Source organism: Mya arenaria, chromosome 7 (assembly GCF_026914265.1).
Source record: "Mya arenaria isolate MELC-2E11 chromosome 7, ASM2691426v1".
Lineage (NCBI taxonomy): Eukaryota > Metazoa > Mollusca > Bivalvia > Myida > Myidae > Mya > Mya arenaria.
In genome coordinates, this window is record NC_069128.1 from 20613973 (window position 1) to 20634304 (window position 20332).

Consider the following 20332-nt stretch of genomic DNA (forward strand, 5'->3'; position numbering starts at 1 on the left):
TGCATAGATTAGTTGAGGTGTTTTTCGATAGTATGCTATTTTTTCTGCTCCAGTTTCGAACTTCATCTTAATAGTGGAGATGAAAGTATTTATACATCATTCATTTTAATTTAATTCTAAACAAATAAGTTATGAGTGAATTATATTGCAATGTTCGTATATAATCGTATACGTAAACATTATTGAGTTTTCAAACGTAACGTCGACATCACATTAATATCAAAGGCTGTGACATCGTGGCTAGATTTTGCAGTTTTCAAGTGTTAAATTCAGTTTATATTCAACTTAAGACAAATGCACACCAATTTGTAGTCAATTTTATGTACTTTTAGACTGCAGTTGCAGCTTTATAAACAAATGCATATTTCTTTAAATATTTCGGAAAGTTACAACTTCGTTAATTTATTTTTTGGCATTTTTTGACACGTGTGACTTCGCGGCTAGATTAAAGTATACATATAATAAACGCTAAAATCAGAGTCAAAATAGGACAAACACTTACTAATTAAAAGGTAGAATTAATGTACTTTTTGTCGACATAAATATTATAGAAAACATACAATATATAAACAAAATACAAAAGTTTTAAAAAATCTGGTCGCGGGAAAACATAAAATCTTACTTTTTCAACTTGATATGTCTTTCGCTTGCCGTTTTTTACCGGAAATCTTGAGCCGCATATGATTAAAACTACGTCATATATAGTTGACGTCACGTCACCAAGTCTTCTGTTTTGGCCGAAAAAAATAATTTTATTAATTTACCAAGCCGCTAAACAATGCGCATTGGTAAATTATGTTACATCTTACTTGACGTTTTTGTGATGTTTTCTATTGTTATATGTCGAATTAAATTTATACTAATTAATAAACCTACATGCAATCCCAATTTACTATTTGGGCGACAGTTTTGCCTTTCTTGTCATATAAGAATATCAACAAGCGTATTTCTATAACAAATTTCATGAAGCATTGAGTTGCAAAAAATTAACAAATTCCCGATGTACGCCAACAACGTACGCAACGTCACACCGAAAAGCGGCGGAATAGTCGAGCGCGCTGTCTCTGTGATAGCTCAGGTTTATTTATTTTGTGTATTCATAAATTATCTGCATAATGCTATCAAAAATTCTCCCCTATTTGTTAGAAACTGATGTGCTGTGATTTTTGTAACAGGTTTAATTTTTAACTAAATTATAATGTAATGAAATATTAAAGGCCAGACAATGTTAGATTCTCATCCCTCGCCATTGTCTGAAACCTAATCAATTATTGGATATATATATATTTGAATAAATAGATGTATGTTTAAAGATAAAAATAAACTGCCCACCAGCCCCATCTTAAGACGATAACCTTAACTTTTCTTTCTCTGGCCTTCCCTTATATGTTTCCAGTTGAAGTTTGTGTTCCCTGTTTGCAGCACAAAGACAGCAATGTCACTGTATTCGCCATTGTCGGAAGAGTTCGCAACACCTGATCCAAACAATTCCCTTGAAAGAGTGAAAAGTCTTCACCCAACAGGATGCGGATTAGGTGTATGACTGTTCAAATAATAAGAATGAAAATTTATCACCTCCGAACGTCAAAACACAGATGGAAAGAGCCGAACAATCTATGAAGGAACATCAATGTGAAAGTATATCTTGTAATTGTGCTAATATATATATATATATTATAATCTTACTTATTCAGAGACTGAATGTGAACATTAAAGAGTTAACAAGAGGTCAATTTAAAAATATTAAATGGCATCGGATGAGAAAAGGACTTTATTTACTGCATCTTATTTTCTTAAAATAACACATTCAACTGATTTACTTTGAACAGCAATTGCATTACAAAAAAATCAGTGTTTGCAGAACAGTCTATACAAGTCTCCATATTATATGGACAGTGATTTGAAAATAAAGCCCGTGACATTTTTATAAAGACACATACGTTTCAGCATAATCGTTGTTCTGTAAAATTTCCTGGGCTTGTTGTTTCTAATGAAGACCCAGTTTTGGCTTGTTCACGAGATGGAATAGTTGATTGCAAAATATGAGGGAATTTTTTTATTGAAATAAAGTGTATGAATAAATTATAGAAGTGTTTTCACCATAAAAATGCCTTGAAACTTTCAAATATATGTGTGTTGAAGATGAAAACAATTATTTGACATTGAGGCGTTCACATGCATATTTGACAAAGTACAAGAACAAGTGGGAGTTAGCCCCAGCATTTGATTTTGATGCCTTGTGATACCATATTTTTTGGTACAATTTTAACAAGCAAGTACATATTGCTTTCCTGATATTCGTACATGAAAACTGTCAAAGCGATATCTACAATTCAATTATGGTCCAAGGGAAACAACTACATTATGCTAGCCAGCTAATTATGACATGGTTACACACTGACAAAGTTATTGTTTTATTTTGTACTATATTTCAACTTTAATTGGAGGCATTATTATTAGTACAAAATCCATACCCCCCCCCCTTCCGGACACGCACTGCAAATCATGTTATGCTGATGGTCCATTTGGGGATTAAAAAGATGTGTTACCCCAGCCAAAAATCGGCTGAATGTTTCAATTTATGCGATACTAGGCTTTGTTGTAATGCGGACATCTTCATTTTTGACTGTTAACTTTATTTTTTTTCTAATTGCAGTTGCTTTTCGGGACATTTAAGTTAGGACAGCATAGGTCTAGTGGGCTGCAAGATTCATCTCTTTCAAAGGATGTCAATTAGCTTGCAGGTGGGTATGCATTGGCTTATTGATTACTGATTTATTGATTTAGTGTGAGTTTGTGTAAGTGAATTAGTTTGAGGCAATAACTCTGTGAGTGTTAAGGTGTAAATGTGTGTGAGTGCGTGCATGGAACTTGACATATTCGCAATTGTTTGGTCGGCGTATCAGAGTTGGAGTTCCGCTGGTTGTGGATGTTTGTATTTGGAGGCTGGATGCCACTGGTTATGAATGTTTGTATTTGTAGACTGGAAACCGCTGGTTGTGGATGTTTGTATTTGGAGGCTGGGTATCGCTGGTTTTGGATGTTTGTATTTGTAGGCTGGGAACCGCTGGTTGTGGATGTTTGTATTTGGAGGCTGGGTATCGCTGGTTGTAGATGTTTGTATTTGTAGGCTGGGTATCGCTGGTTGTGGATGTTTGTATTTGTAGGTTGGGTATCGTTGGTTGTGGATGTTTGTATTTGTAGGCTGGGTATCGCTGCTTGTGGATGTTTGTATTTGTAGGCTGGGTATCGCTGGTTGTGGATGTTTGTATTTGGAGGCTGGGTATCGCTGGTTGTGGATGTTTGTATTTGTAGGCTGGGTATCGCTGGTTGTGGATGTTTGTATTTTGAGGCTTGGTTCTACTGGTTGTGAATGTTTGTATTTGGAGGCTGTGTGCCGCTGGTTGTGGATGTTTGTATTTGGAGGCTGGGTGCCGCTGGCTTTGGATGTTTGTATTTGGAGGCTGTGTGCCGCTGGTTGTGAATGTTTGTATTTGGAGGCTCAGGGTGCTGCTGGTTATGGATGTTTGTATTTGGAAGCTGGGTGCTGCTGTTTATGGATGTTTTTATTTGGAGACTTGGTGCCGCTGTTTATGAATGTTTGTATTTGGAAGCTGGGTGCCGCTGGTTGTGGATGTTTGTATTTGTAGGCTGGGTACCGCTGGTTGTAGATGTTTGTATTTGGAGGCTGGGTGTCGCTTGTTATGGATGTTTGTATTTTTAGGCTGGATACCGCTGGGTGTGGATGTTTGTATTTTGGGGCTGGGTGCCGTTGGTTATGAATGTTTGTATATAAGGAAGCTGGGTGCTGCTAGTTGTGAATGTTTTAATTTGGAAGCTGGGTGCCGCTGGTTGTGGATGTTTGAATTTGGAGACTAGGTGCCGCTTTTTAGGAATGTTTGTATTTGGAAGCTGGGTGCCGCTGGTTGTGGATGATTGTATTTGTAGGCTGGGTGCCGCTTTGTGAATGTTTGTATTTGGAGGCTGGGTGTTGCTTGTTATGAATGTTTATATTTGTAGGCTGGATACCGCTGGCTGTAGATGCTTGTATTTGGAGGCTGGGTGCCACTGGTTATGAATGTTTGTATTTGTAGGCTGGGAATCGCTGGTTGTGGATGTTTGTATTTGGACGCTGGGTATCGCTGGTTGTGGATGTTTGTATTTGGAGGCTGGGTATCGCTTGTTGTGGATGTTTGTATTTGGAGGCTGGGTATCGCTTGTTGTGGATGTTTGTATTTGGAGGCTGGGTATCGCTTGTTGTGGATGTTTGTATTTAGAGGCTGGGTATCGCTTGTTGTGGATGTTTGTATTTGGAGGCTGGGTATCGCTTGTTGTGGATGTTTGTATTTGGAGGCTGGGTATCGCTGGTTGTGGATGTTTGTATTTGGAGGCTGGGTGTTGCTTGTTATAAATGTTTGTATTTGTAGGCTGGATACCGCTGGTTGTAGATGCTTGTATTTGGAGGCTGGGTGCCACTGGTTATGAATGTTTGTATTTGTAGGCTGGGAACCGCTGGTTGTGGATGTTTGTATTTGGAGGCTGGGTGCCACTGGTTATGAATGTTTGTATGTGTAGGCTGGGAACCGCTGGTTGTGGATGTTTGTATTTGGAGGCTGGGTATCGCTTGTTGTGGATGTTTGTATTTGGAGGCTGGGTATCGCTGGTTGTGGATGTTTGTATTTGGAGGCTGGGTATTGCTTGTTGTGGATGTTTGTAGCTGTAGGCTGGGAACCGCTGGTTGTGGATGTTTGTATTTGGAGGCTGGGTATTGCTGGTAGTGGATGTTTGTATTTGTAGGATGGGTACCGCTGGTGATGGATGTTTGTATCTGGAGGCTGGGTTCCGCTGGTGATGGATGTTTGTATTTGGAGGCTGAGTTCCGCTGGTTGTGGATGTTTGTATTTGGAGGCTAGGTGCCACTGGTTATGAATGTTTGTATTTGTAGGCTGGGAACCGCTGGTTGTGGATGTTTGTATTTGTAGGCTGGGTATCGCTGGTTGTGGATGTTTGTATTTGAAGGCTGGGAACCGCTGGTTGTGGATGTTTGTATTTGTAGGCTGGGTTCCGCTGGTTGTGGATGTTTGTATTTGGAGGCTGGGTATTGCTGGTTGTGGATGTTTGTATTTGTAGGATGGGTACCGCTGGTGATGGATGTTTGTATCTGGAGGCTGGGTTCCGCTGGTGATGGATGTTTGTATTTGTAGGCTGGGTATCGCTGGTTGTGGATGTTTGTATTTGTAGGCTGGGTATCGCTGGTTGTGGACGTTTGTATTTAGAGGCTTGGTTCTACTGGTTGTGAATGTTTGTATTTGGAGGCTGTGTGCCGCTGGTTGTGGATGTTTGTATTTGGAGGCTGGGTGCCGCTGGCTTTGGATGTTTGTATTTGGAGGCTAAGTACTGCTGGTTGTGAATGTTTGTATTTGGAGGCTCAGGGTGCTGCTGGTTGTGGATGTTTGTATTTGGAAGCTGGGTGCCGCTGGTTGTGGATGTTTGTATTTGTAAGCCGGGTGCCGCTGTTTGTAAATGTTTGTATTTGGAGGCTGGGTATTGCTTGTTATCAATGCTTGTATTTGGAGGCTGGGTGCCGCTGGTTGTGGATGTTTGTATTTGGAGGCTGGGTGCTGCTGGTTATGTATGTTTGTATTTGGAGGCTGGGTACCGCTGGTTGTGGATGTTTGTATTTGGAGGCTGGGTGCCGCTGGTTGTGGATGTTTGTATTTGGAGGCTGGGTGCCGCTGGTTATGTATGTTTGTATTTGGAGGCTGGGTACTGCTGGTTGTGGATGTTTGTATTTGTAGGCTGGGTATCGCTGGTTGGGACGTTTGCATTTAGAGGCTTGGTTCTACTGGTTGTGAATGTTTGTATTTAAAGGCTGGGTGCCGCTGGTTGTGGATGTTTGTATTTGGAGGCTGGGGGCCGCTGGTTTTGGATGTTTGTATTTGGAGGCTAAGTGTCGCTGGTTGTGAATGTTTGTATCTGGAGGCTCAGGGTGCTGCTGGTTGTGGATGTTTGTATTTGGAAGCTGGGTGCTGCTGTTTATGGATGTTTTTATTTGGAGACTTGGTGCCGCTGTTTATGAATGTTTGTATTTGGAAGCTGGGTGCCGCTGGTTGTGAATGTTTGTATTTATAGGCTGGGTACCGCTGGTTGTAGATGTTTGTATTTGGAGGCTGGGTGTCGCTTGTTATGGATGTTTGTATTTGTAGGCTGGATACCGCTTGGTGTGGATGTTTGTATTTTGGGGCTGGGTGCCGTTGGTTATGATTATTTGTATATAAGGAAGCTGGGTGCTGCTAGTTGTGGATGTTTTTATTTGGAGACTGGGTGCCGCTGGTTGTGGATGTTTGAATTTGGAGACTTGGTGCCGCTGTTTAGGAATGTTTGTATTTGGAAGCTGGGTGCCGCTGGTTGTGGATGATTGTATTTGTAGGCCGGGTGCCGCTGTTTGTGAATGTTTGTTTTTGGAGGCTGGGTGTTGCTTGTTATGAATGTTTGTATTTGTAGGCTGGATACCGCTGGTTGTAGATGTTTGTATTTTTAGGCTGGTTGCCACTCGTTATGAATGTTTTGTATTTGTAGGCTGGGAACCGCTGGTTGTGGATGTTTGTATTTGGAAGATGGGTATCGCTGGTTGTGGATTTTTGTATTTGGAGGCTAAGTGCCGCTGGTTGTGAATGTTTGTATTTGGAGGCTGGGTGCTGCTGGTTTTGGATGTTTGTATTTGTAGGCTGTGTGCCGCTGGTTGTGGATTTTTGTATTTGGAGGCTGGGTGCCGCTGGTTTTGGATGTTTGTATTTGGAGGCTAAGTGCCGCTGGTTGTGAATGTTTGTATTTGGAGGCTCAGGGTGGTGCTGGTTGTGGATGTTTGTATTTGGAAGCTGGGTGCTGCTGTTTATGGATGTTTGTATTTGGAGACTTGGTGCCGCTGGTTGTGAATGTTTGTATTTGGAAACTTGGTGCCGCTGGTTGTGGATGTTTGTGTTTGTAGGCTGGGTACCGCTGGTTGTAGATGTTTGTATTTGGAGGCTGGGTGTCGCTTGTTATAGATGTTTGTATTTGGAGGCTGGATACCGCTGGTTGTGGATGTTTGTATTTTGGGGGCTGGGTGCCGTTGGTTATGAATGTTTGTATATAAGGAAGCTGGGTGCTGCTGGTTGTGGATGTTTTTATTTGGAAGCTGGGTGCCGCTGGTTGTGGATGTTTGAATTTGGAGACTTGGTGCCGCTGTGTAGGAATGTTTGTATTTGGAAGCTGGGTGCCGCAGGTTGTGGATGTTTGTAATTGTAGGCCGGGTGCCGCTGTTTGTAAATGTTTGTATTTGGAGGCTGGGTGCCGCTGTTTGTGGATGTTTGTATTTTGAGGCTGGGAACCGCTGGTTGTGGATGTTTGCCACATACAAGAAGGAATGGTAGTTTCAAAAACACATCAGCTTAATTTAACCTTGGTAGGTTTATATTTCAGTGGTATGGTCAAAGTCAGGTTTTAAAAGGGCAGGGTAATGCAGAAAAGGGACAGGGTAATGCAGAGAAGATGCAGAAAAGGGACAGGGTTATGCAGAAAAGGGCAGGGTAATGGTAATGCAGAAAAGGGCTGGGTAATGCAGGAAAGGGACAGGGTTATGCAGAAAAGGGACAGGGTATGCAAATTGTATTGGGCTCTGAAGAACTAAGATAGATAGATAGATAGATAGATTTATTCGTGCATATATATGTCATTGTAACAAACCAAATATCTCATAAAGTTATAACACAGACTGATTAACAAAGTATTAGTGATGATATCTATACTAAAGCACAACATCATTAGAATGCTTTGGATACATACGTGCGTTAACAAAGATTTAATTCAATGTGACAAATATATTACACAGGATAATCCATTAAAGTTATTCAACTTATTTCCAATGGGGTCCTTATGACAAATATAATTATTTGCCAAGATCTCAGTTGTAAGCTGTTTAAATTAGGTTTACTTATACAAAAATAACATGCATGTACTCTTGACCAGTTAAAGAATGATTAAATGTTTGATATCGAACTTTTACAGTTATAATGCAACCGACTGTTAAAACCATATGACACTTTAGCATAATATGACAAAAATCTTTGGACTGATATGCAAGATTAAATGAATAACAATTAATAAAATAGGAAATCTTCCATTTCTGCACATTTCATACCAACAATGAGATGTGATTTCACTTCTTTTTTAAAAGTATTCTTATTTTTCAATTCTTTTAACTTTATTGGAAGACTGTTCCAGTCCTGGATTGCTTGATAAAAGAAAGTATTTAATATAAAACTGTAAGCCTGTGGCACTTTAAAATTTCCAGCACTATGTCTACTGTTGTAAGAATGTGTGGATGAGACTAAAGTAAAATGTTCATGTAAGTATGATGGGCATTTGCTATTAAAGATTTTATGTACATGGTTTAGTCGTAGTTGCTTTATCCTATTTTCTATATTAAGCCATCCAATATCACTGAAAGCCAAGACTTTCAGGGAAGTTCTACAATCATAGCCATAAATAAATCTGACAACTTTGTTCTGAGTGACCTGTAATCTGTTCTTGAATTGTTTAGATATACCACTGTACCAAGATGTCGATGCATAGTCAAAATGGCATTGTATTAAGGAGTTACATAACAATCTTCTTAGATTCATATCTAAAAAACGATTTTGTCTATATAAAAATTTTAGCCTAGAATTAACTTTACTGACAATATTGTTAACAATAGATGCAGCACTGAGATCATTGTCCAGTATATTTCCAAGATATTTAACATATTGTTTAGGCTTTATGATATGGCCATTGCAGTTTACATTAAAGCTATCAACTTTTGTTAGTTTTCTTTTAGACCCAAATAAAATACATTCTGTTTTTCCAAGATGCAAAGACAGTTTGTTGTCAACTAACCACTTACTACAGTTTTCAAGTTCCTTGCCGAGTACATTACTAATAACAGACAGATCTTTGTGTGAGAAAAGGATAGCACTATCATCTGCATATAATATTAATTTACATTTTTCACTTATGCTTATACTCATATCATTGACATAGCATAAAAACAGCAACGGTCCAAGTATGCTTCCTTGAGGAACGCCACAAGAGATGTTCATGAATTCAGACGTTGTATTATTTACATTGACAACTTGTTTACGTCCAGATAAATATGATTGAAACCACTCAATTGAATCCACACCAATTTCTTTTAACTTCTGACATAGAATTTTGTGATCTACGGTATCGAACGCCTTTTGAAGATCCAGCATAATCATTCCTGTATATAGACCTTTGGAATTTTGTTCTTTTATATGGTCGGTCAAATGAATTAGGCAGGAGTCAGTTGAATAGTTACATCTAAAACCACCCTGAAGTTCGTATAATAATCCATGTTTAACAAGAAAAGATTCTAGTTGGTTGTATACAACTCTTTCTAAGATTTTTGAAACTATACATAGTATGCTTACAGGTCGATAGTTTGAAACATCAGATCTGTTGTTTTTCTTAAACAATGGTTTAACTTTAGCATTTTTGAGTTCAGATGGTACAATGTTACTTGTGATAGAACTGTTTATCAGAAATGTTACTGGTATCTTTAAAAATGGTGCAGCATCTTTTAAAAATCTTGCAGGAATGTTATCTAACCCTGTGCTTTTTGAACAATTTAGTTTACATAGTTCCTTGTAAATGTATTCTTCACTAACAGTGTGAAGTTTAAATTTAACAGAGTCAGGATTTCTATCTTTATAAAATCGTTTAAAACAGACAGACTCATAGTTAAACAAATTGAAGGACAAAGGTAGTTTTTTTACTAAAGTCGAGGCTACAGTAGTAAAAAAAGTATTAAAGTGATTTGCAATCTTACATGGTTCAAAACAATTTTCATCATCAATGTTCAAAACAATATTTGGAGAAGATTTACTTTTACTACTATATCCAAGATTTTTTAAATCTGACCACAGCTTTTTTGGATCATTTTTATTTTCTTCCAGCTTGTTCGACATATATTCCGATTTGGCCTTAATTACTTCTTTCTGAACAAGGTTTCTGTAAAAACGATATTTATCTAACATCTCCTTCTGTTTGTATTTTTTGAATTTGAAATAAAAAGCATCTCTTTGACTGATGAGTTCCAGAATGTTAGAATCTAACCATGGTTCACTTCTTTGTTTTAGTCTGACTTCCTTAACAGGAGCAACAGTGTTCAAAACTGACAGAAATGTTTCTTTAAAAGACAGCCATGAATCTTCTACAGTTTTTGCAATAAACATGTTTGACCAATCGCAAAGTTTAAGTTTGTGAATAAAATGATCTACATTGTAATGTTTCAAAGACCTTACAACAACATTCTTATGCATATTATACGTCCCTTTCTGTGTTTTACGCGTACAAAATACAGGCAAATGATCACTGAGACCTATCGGAAGAGTACCAGACTGAACAATCTTGTTTTGATGGCTACATAAAATGTGATCTAACACAGAAGAAGAGGACTCTGAGATTCTGGTAGGGTCATTTATGATCTGTTTTAGATTAAAGATATTAAGAACTTGTTCAAACCTTTTAAAAAGAGCTGATTTCTTTGCAAAAAAACAAATGTTAAAATCACCAAGGATGTACCATTCTGTGTCAGATCTAACCATAGATAAAACATTTTCAAAAATATCAACAAAATCTGTTTGTTTAGGTGGTCTATAACATGACCCTATTAAAATAGGTTTGGTTTTTGGTAATAAAATATCAGCCCACACTGCTTCAAGATTGTCATTTTCTAGGTCCCGTCTTTCGGTGAACGCCAGATCTTCATTAACGTATAAGCATACTCCACCACCTTGTCTGTTCCGGTCCTTTCTGATCACATTGTATCCTTGAATTTGTATTTCCGAGTCCATAACTGAATTGTCCAGCCAGGTCTCTGAAAACGCTATGGCTGCAAATCTATATTTTGACATTAAATGTCTCACTTCGGGCAACTTTGGTAATAGAGATCGTATGTTGAAATGAATAAAATGAAGTCCTTTAAGTTCAAAGCAGTTAAAATTACTACAAGATTCAGCAAAACTATTGTCATGTAAATCTGGCAGAATTCTATCATGAATATCGTTTAAATCATCACAAAGATAAAAAGGTAATAATTTAAAAGTACATATCCGACAAGTGAAATAGAAAGATCCATTAGATTTGCATACGTTTGAGTAAAAAGAATCACTTATATAACCTGAGCATCTTATATGTGTCCGGATTTCACAAAAATCACAGTTGACAGCTTTACTACGGGCAGTTACACCTTTTCCACAAACCGAACAAGGAAATTTAGGTTGTCTCCCTTTTTTCATATTTGAAAATCCCGAATTATCAGCATACTTGTCCTGTTCAATAGGTCCAGGGTGAGGGTGCACGTCACCACTTAGTAGAAGGAACACGAAAAATATATATCTTGGATTAACCTTGGCATAATACTGCTGCAGCCAATTGTATAAAAGTTGGTTAGATTTAACCGCTGGTTAAAGTTGTCCAGCGGTTAACTTTAACCAAGTTGGCCATTTTATCCAAACCGTTTATCCGTTTGTATAAAGGCAGAAAATGCGGCGGCTAAGTTAACCAACTTGGACAACTTTAACCTAACCAAAACTTCATAAAAATACCCACAATGCACTGGTAAACAAGGTTCCGGTCAGTGCGTGTTTACCGCATTTTTCTGTTAACATCATAGACTTGTTTGGCATATACAACGACATTACGAAAAGGTTGTTGAATTTTAATGAAAAAAAATACCCATCAAATCCATTACACATCCAATATCCATTAAGTAGCGTAAACATGTACCTATTACTTTAATATACACCAATATATAGGGCTTATGGTGTACCTTTGAAAATGAAAATGACAAATGAAAATCTAATATATCATGGTACAGTAAACTTAGTACCAATTTAATAAAATCGCACTTACCTATTTCAAGTGCATATTTCCTCTTTATAGAATTTTGTGCATCGGCAGATTTAATGACAAACTTCATTAAATCTGCCCAGCATATTAAAATGGTAAATATTCAACCAAATACCTGAAAAAACTGTCAACAATGTATACGCTCCTTCTGTCAAAAATAGTTTGATAAATATTACACATGCAACATCTCAACGGATAAGCTCATTCCGGAAACAGGGGTATTTAACTTTTAATGTGCACAATATTGTTGATATTGCATCAAATAAAAATGCATGAGCATGTAAACATCATTCATATAATCTTCTTTAATATACCGTAACAAGTTTTAAGTGAATACCAGTTGCCAATAAATTGTATTTGCTAACCCGAAATAAAAAGTGTCACTTTCATTAAAATGCAATGGCTTCGTCCATTTAAGTGTGTGTTTTTTGTAGAAGATGCCATCTACGGAATGTATAGTCAGTTTCAACTTTGTCCTTGAAAAAATCAAATGAGTTTTGTATGGGACCATTCCTTTTGATACTAATTTAATATATTTATCTTGTTTTTTATATGTTGACATTATATGTTATTCAAAGTTGACATTAAAACGTTTAGTTTTATATGTTATTCAAATTAGTATTATTATTCAAATTTAAACTCATTTATATTATAAGTGACTTTTGGTATCAGTATCAGTACAGAGAAATTATTAGTTTACAATTTAACCCTCTCAGCATAATACAATGTATTATTAATAACTTATTCTCTATATGGCCTTAGATAAACCATTGCGTGAATTCATTTCCACTTACCAGGACCACAAAATCAACAGATATGAAATATAATTTATTTTCTTTATTTTCATAAAACTATGTAAATAAATTCAAAGTCAGTGTGTAACAACACACACATGTATTTAAGATTAATAAAATCTTTAATGTTAGTGTTGAAGAGACATGCAAATTTATTTTACAAACAACAAGTCAATAAAACCACACTCTAGCAATAATGTATTTATTTTATCATATTTGTTATAAGATTTTTTTTAAAACCAACCATTCATCATTTATACAAAATGTTCGTTACTATCCCCCCCGCCCCTTCGAAGAAGAGGGGTATATTGCTTTGCACATGTCGGTCGGTCGGTCCGTCGGTAGACCAAAGCTTGTCCAAGTGATAACTCAACAATATCTGGACGTATGTTCATCAAACTTGACATGAAGGTTGGGTCTGACCAGTAGATGACCCCTATTGACTTTGGGGGTCATCTGGTCAAGGTCAAGGTCACAGTAACCTTTAACGCATAAAAGTTAACAAATCTTCTCCCAGTGAAATCTCAACAATGCCTGAATCTATGATCATCAAACTTGACATGGAAGCTGGGCCTGACCAGGAGATAACCCTTATTGATCTTAGGAGTCATTGGGTCAAAGATCAAGTTCACAGTGACTTTGAATGTGAAAATGTTTCAAATGATAATTCGACAATGCCTGCACCCATGGCCCTCAAACTTGTCTTGGAGTTGTGTCTGACCTGTAGATGACCCCTTATGATTTTAGGGGTCATCGGGTTAAAGGTCAAGGTTACAGTGACCTTGAACGAAAAAAGCTTGTCTGTGTGATAACTTGTCAATTCCTGCACCCATGGTCCTTAAACTTGACATTTATATTTTTGGTGACCAGCTGATGACTCCTATGGGTTTTGAGGTCGTAGAGTCAAAGGTCATGGTCAAAACACACTCTATCCTCAAACATTGAATGGTCATAATCTTAAAACTGCCTCAACGGCATCCAATGTCAGTGACAAATCAGCTGTCATTTCGGTCCATGCATATTTCATACAATTGTCAATATAATCCTGACAACATGGCGCTCAAGGGGGGGGGGGCATAATGTTTGACAAACATCTTTTGTAAAAACTATTTTTACAGTAAATGCAGTCCTGTGTCAATTTAATTAATGTCAAATACTGTTGTTTATTTTCCAATTCAGCCATTAACTGTCAAATGAATAGTTTACAAAGAAAATCATTAAGAGTGAAATTTAAATATAAAATGACTATTTTGGTACATTCCAATTAAAAACAATAATCAAACTAAACATTGTTTCAACATGACAAGTGGTATTTATTATTTCTTTTATATAACACTCCCCATTAGTATGATAATTTGAATTGCAAGAAAAAGATCTAAGATATCAAATTTGATGGATAATATAATAATTAACAATAATCATTTTTTATTTAACCCTATCAATACAAGATAGGACGTTGACAATTAAGCCCTCTGGGAGCAGCAATTTGAAACGTTTTCTATTCCTCTCATGAACTTTTAAGTTCCTGTTTGTGGTGTTTCCTAAAACAGGAGTCTGTCAGATGAACTTGGTCATCAAGTGGCTAGTACCGCTACACTCTGAAGAATAGTAAAATGAATATTTTAAATCATAACAATCCTGTATGTGCGTTTAAATAGGCATTTGAACATATTTTAAAGGTAGATGAATGATATTTTGCCAATGAAGGGAACGCCCCTTTAAAACACCATGAAAACTAAACTATATAAGTTACAAGAACTGGAATGTCAAAACATGATTTTAATGCAACAGAATGCAATTTGGTCTCTATAGTACTCAAATGTTCAAATTTAAACTATTTAATAAGCAATAAAGCAGAAGTATAAAAATCCATGCTTTACATTTGAATGTTCCTGTAAAACTTTCCCTTAAGTGGAGTATTCAAGACAATTTGACATCAGGCAGTCAAACAGACTTACAAACAGATATTCAACATATTACCCATAACATGTGATAGGGTAGGCATTCTTAATAATTCCTATTAAGTATTGCTCTCACTTTATTTTATGATATTTATGTTCATTGTTATCAATGAAGGTTGAATTATGAAGAAGCCAATTATTATATATAAATATAAATGTATTTTCTTTTATTCAAATGACTGTACTGAGTATACTGCTATATTTACTGAAATATGTTTTCAATTTCACAATATAGTTTTGTTAACAATCTAACCTGATAATGCTATGTATATCCTTACTGCTCGTGAAGTATTAGATCTGGTGTTGGTTCCATTCCCTGCTGTAGCAGACATGTGTAGAACTTATCAACACTGGTTCTTCTGACTTTGGATGGTAAAACCACTCAACTGAAACATACATTTATTATATACAATAAGAGATAAATAATGTATCTGTCTTTTTATCTATAACATGTTATTTGCAGGATACAGTTAGGTCTCAAATCACAAATAGCTTACATCTAGTCATTTATATCACGCACGCAAGCACGCACGCACGCACCCACACACACACACTTCTTTATGTGTGGTGAGAGTGGTCTAGTGGTACATGTGTCCGCCTCTCATCCAAGAGGTTGTGGGTTCGATCCCCACTAGGGGTACTTTCTCATGGCCTCTCAAAAAGGACACAGTACTGGTTTCTGCCCAGGAAACGGAATCGAGAGTGATCTTATAAGCTATCAGCTTTCGTCTCAATCGAGCTAAAATAAATTAGTATAAACCAATAATATAATTACATACTACTGAACAGTAGCAATTATCCTCCTGTGTGCCTCAACCAGGGTGTATTGAAAGAAAGTTGGAGAAATAGACTTTAGAATGGGTAAGATTCCTTGAAAATGACGTCATAGCTGTCAACTTCTCAATGTTTACACGCGGTTTAGTTTGATTGTAAATATGTGGAAATGAAACAAAATATGTTTAAAGCGAGGTTGTATCTATACACAGTAAGGGCGGGACCTGCAAGCAATTGTTGGTCTCGACCCAGAGTCGTGACTAGTGTAAGATTATGGAATAATATGCACACAATAACAAGGTAAATATCGTTCTCAAAATGCAGCTTGTTGTCACTGTTTTTGTTTCAAGATTCCTTGGATAAGTTTTATGCATAAATTGGGTCACAAATAAGAAATTGTTTTTTTCTTACCTCTAAATTCATCACTGTCATGGATATCGATGTTATACCATTTGTTTTTTATTTAGGCAGAGTCCATGTGTCTGTAAAATCGTTGAAATAAGTTTGGAATCGAGCTTGTTTATGTCTGGTCCGCCATCTTTGTTTTGGATAAGTCAGTTAACCATACTCCCAGTGGTCGGTTAAATATTGTCCAAAAGTTAGCCGAATCACGCGCTGGTTAGGATAACTTATTTTTTATACAATCGGTTTACGGATAACTTGACCAAACCAGGGAGATAACCAAAAGATAACCGCTGGTTAGGACTTATCCACGTTTATACAATTGGCTGCATTAGGTTTTTAATAGTTCTCATGGAGGATACAAAATGGCTGGGTGCCACTTCAACCACTGGGGGCGAAAGGTACGAAAGAATTTCAAACGTGAAAATACTTCTTTTTGTAGAGTCGAAACAGTTGACAAGTGTTTTTTCGCCTGGAGAATATTTATGTTTTGTTTTAGGCTGGTTGGTATCGTTGTATTCCACTGCCTTTAAATATATTTGAAGAAGTATACAGGCGACTAATATTCCACGAAAAGCCACCATCTTGAACGACTAGACTGTTAGCTCCTGTATTAAAACGAAATTAAATGTCTCACCAATACGTCCAGAAGAAAAAGTGACAGTGTTGAAAAAATAATTAACTCTTCCTTTTTACTAAGCTTGTAAGTCCCTCTTCGGTTATTTCTACGCCGGGATCCGAACACTATCAAGCGTTTACGTTATATCTCCAGTGGAATTGTTGTTCGATTTTGTTGAATTTGTCATAAACGGTATGGTTGTTGGCAAAATGATTGTTCACTGTTGATTTCCCATCTTTTAAGTTAAAGTTCCGTCTTTTTCCTCTTTGTAACTCGATTTTTTGCGCCGACGTCAAAGCAAATTTGAAGTTTTCCAAAGTTCTCACAAACCATCTTGATGAAAATTGTACCATAAGACGTGAATTTTAATTTGACATCGTTTGATAATATTTTTTTGAATATTGCTTAAGAAATAATGTTAAAATAATTTATTTTTGTGAAAAATATATAAGAGCGTCATTTTTTTACAACTTGTTATGATGACGTCATTTCCGTTTCCGGATATAAAGATATAATGGCTTTGACAGAAAAATGTCAGAAATGTGTTTCATTGAAGTAGTTTCAGGTTTCAACTCTTAAATATGTTAAGATTGTATGTGTTTATTGTCACGTAATATGAGTTTAAACAAAAGTAAGGAAATATTTGATTGTCCTAGGCATTACATTTTATGATGGCAGAATGCGCACATGCTGGTCTCGCTGAGGAAAGAATGGTGCAGCCAAAGCAACTCCTCACAAGGTGAAATGGGGCTATATAGGAATCACGCCCATTGTCACAGTTCACAAGGTGAAGTGGGAGCTATATAGGAATCACACCTGTTGTCACATTTCACAAGGTGAAGTGGGGGCTATATAGGAATCAAACCTGTTGTCACAGTTCACAAGGTGAAGTGGGAGCTATATAGGAATCACGCCCGTTGTCACAGTTCACAAGGTGAAGTGGGAGCTATATAGGAATCACGCCCGTTGTCACAGTTCACAAGGTGAAGTGGGGCTATATAGGAATCACGCCCATTGTCACAGTTCAAAAGGTGAAGTGGGAGCTATATAACCTGTACGAAATTAACCGCCTGGTTATGAGCAGGAAACCAGGCGTCAAAATCAGACTAAAACCAGTTGGTTTAAAAAATTTAAATCTAGCACTCATATGGATAACCAAGCGTCAAATTTAAAACCAAGCGTCAACCAAGCGGAAAAGAGGCGTCTATATGCTAACATTATGCAAATGAGCTGGTTTTAAATTCCAGCTGGTTTTTAAAAAACCAGGCGTCAAATAAACCAAGCGTCAAAAAACCAAGCGTCAAAAAACCAGGCGTCAAAAAAAAAACCAGGCGTCAAAAAAATAACAGACGTCAAAAATTGGCATTACTTGAACACAACCAGTTTGAGTTAAGAACAATTTATAGTTCGGAAAACAGGACAATAAAACATTGTTTAATATATTTTCTTAATAAAGGCACAGCTGAAAATGTTATTTTTTTACACATTTTTACTATCACTTATTGTTTTAAGAGTTCATATTCTGTGTTTAATATGTTTTCGACAGAATGAACCTTGTTCCGTTATCGCCCCATTTAGTTCTGCTGCTGTTGCTGATTCTGCTTCATTCTTTCTGCACTATCTGGGAACGTAATCTGTTAAAATAAATTTAAATGTATTTATTCAAATGATGATTTCCGGATCTATAGCTATAATTACAAGAGGAATGTAATTGTTAGAAGATAATTCATAGTTTTAATTACCTCATGCCGACATGGATTTATATTTGTAAATCATAAAAAGAATTAAGTTTCAAAGGTGAAACTAAATGAAATAACAGTCAGCAACCCACCATTTTTAGCATGTTCTTTTAAGCTTTCCAACTTTCCCATCAAATCTTGTTGGTCACAGGATCCTCATCTTTGTCACAGACACAATATTGGTCATCTATGGTAATTAAATAGGATCATTAGGCACACACATACACACCCACATGATCATCAATAAATAAGTGATTAGATCATGCTCAGGCTTAACACTGTATAAAGAAGAGTATATATAAAGTTAAATGCAGCTTATACTTTCATGTAATAGAAATCGTGCATATATCCATATGCTTAAACACATTGTATTTGTAACAATCACCAGGTTTCAAAACATCCCATTGGGACATTGTGTTAATGGAGGTTCAGGGAGCAATGTACAGAATGATTAACTGCTGCCAGATAAATAATTGCAAAAACATTATACTTAATAACAAACCATTTTGTATTTATGTTCTTTTTACTGTGTAATAGTATTAAAGATACATGTTGAAACTGTTCTTACCTTTCAAATGATAAGGAAAAAGGTTTATCCACACAAAATATGAGCTCCAGAAACCGCCATATGTTTACATGATTCTTCTCCATACATTTGAATTTCCTACACAGATGAATGTTTACTTGATGCTGATTGGCTTAGATAAAACCCTTCAGGAAGCTTTATTGCCTGACTTTTGAATGGACTGATAAGCCCAGGCTGTTATATACCTGGACTCATGGAGGGAGAAATTTGGAAGCACTACCAGTATTAAACTTTTAAGCAGTATAATGCTTACTGTTCTTCTAAATATAAATGTTTATTGCTATGAATTTATTATTTGCTACTTTTAACATAACAAAATAAATCTATAAATTTAGAAACATTACAGCACAAAATATATATTATTATTATTAATAAATATTAATAATGATTTTTTTTTGTATGCGATCATTTATTCAAGCTTCATCATAGTAATTTGTCAAAGATAAGTTCTGAAATTAAGCAGAAATTAAAAATCATTCTCAATTTAAGTCAAATTAAAAAGAGTTTGAAATGCAGAATGTGGTTTTAATGTGAATGTTTACTTTGAAATGAATAATTTTCAAAAGAAATTCTAATGCATAATGCTTATATACAGTAGAGAACAGTATTTTTTCAATGATCTTCCAGTTTCATTTTTTATTCCCTTGTAATTTTATCACATTGGGAAACAATTATTAGACTTTAGTCACCTTGAGTGGCAATTTCTTTCTGTATTCCGGTGGAAAATTATAAAAAAATGAAACTTTAATGTGACCATTAAAGATAATTCCATAGTTGTTTAAGTTTCTTGGAGGCTTTAATTTTTCCTAAGTTCCTTTTGACGCTTGGTTTGAAATTGACGCCTCAATACTTAGAGGCTGAAAAATTGTTACAGTTCCTTTTGACGCTTGGTTTGTAAATGACGCCTCCTTTACTGAGAAAAATGACGCCTGGTTTGGCAAGAATTTGACGTGTCCTGCTCTTGTCCAGTTGGTTTTACACACGTCGAGGCAAAAACCAGTTGGTTGACGCCTCTTTGACGCCCGTCAACCAGCTGGTTGACGCCTGATCATTTCGTACGGGAGGGTTCACACTTGTTGTCACTTTTCACAAGGTGAAGTGGGAGCTATATAGGAATCACTACCGTTGTCACAGTTCACAAGGTGAAGTGGGAGCTATATAGGGTTCACACCCGTTGTCACAGTTCACAAGGTGAAGTTGGAGCTATATAGGGTTCACACCCTTTGTCACAGCCATCATTCACATTTTGTCCGATCCATATCTTTTTCATTCATAGTCAGATTTTACAATTATTTGGCAGAATTGACTAATATATCATCAGGAAGTTTTAACACTAGACGTGTGTCCTGACCTTTAAGGTCACTGTCACAGCAACCTTTTGAACTTTGTATGTGTTGTTCATAATGGTCCTTTCCATTTTTGTCCTGTCCATGTCTTTCTCATTCATGATCAGATTTTAAAATAGTTTGGAAGAAGTGACCACAATAGCATGAGAATGTGTACAA

General features: G+C 36.5%; 1 protein-coding gene and 2 long non-coding RNA genes across 3 annotated transcripts; all 3 read right to left on the reverse strand.

Moving 5' to 3' along the window:
* Nucleotides 1-2902: 2902 nt before the first annotated feature.
* On the reverse strand, nt 2903-5828 carry LOC128240998 (putative uncharacterized protein DDB_G0282129). Its single transcript, XM_052957986.1, has 4 exons — nt 5399-5828; nt 4585-5215; nt 4030-4401; nt 2903-3464 (listed from the first exon to the last, which is right to left on the reverse strand). Exons 1-4 carry the CDS (start codon nt 5826-5828, stop codon nt 2903-2905), a joined length of 1995 nt encoding a protein of 664 aa, XP_052813946.1.
* Nucleotides 5829-12835: 7007 nt separating this feature from the next.
* Nucleotides 12836-16207, reverse strand: LOC128240202 (uncharacterized). The gene is made up of 3 exons (XR_008262089.1): nt 15893-16207; nt 14961-15093; nt 12836-14344 (listed from the first exon to the last, which is right to left on the reverse strand). It is a non-coding gene; the product is annotated as an uncharacterized LOC128240202 (long non-coding RNA).
* A 1710-nt stretch (nt 16208-17917) lies between these two features.
* LOC128240170 (uncharacterized) lies at nt 17918-18925 on the reverse strand. The gene is made up of 3 exons (XR_008262070.1): nt 18810-18925; nt 18334-18428; nt 17918-18136 (listed from the first exon to the last, which is right to left on the reverse strand). It is a non-coding gene; the product is annotated as an uncharacterized LOC128240170 (long non-coding RNA).
* Nucleotides 18926-20332: the final 1407 nt, after the last annotated feature.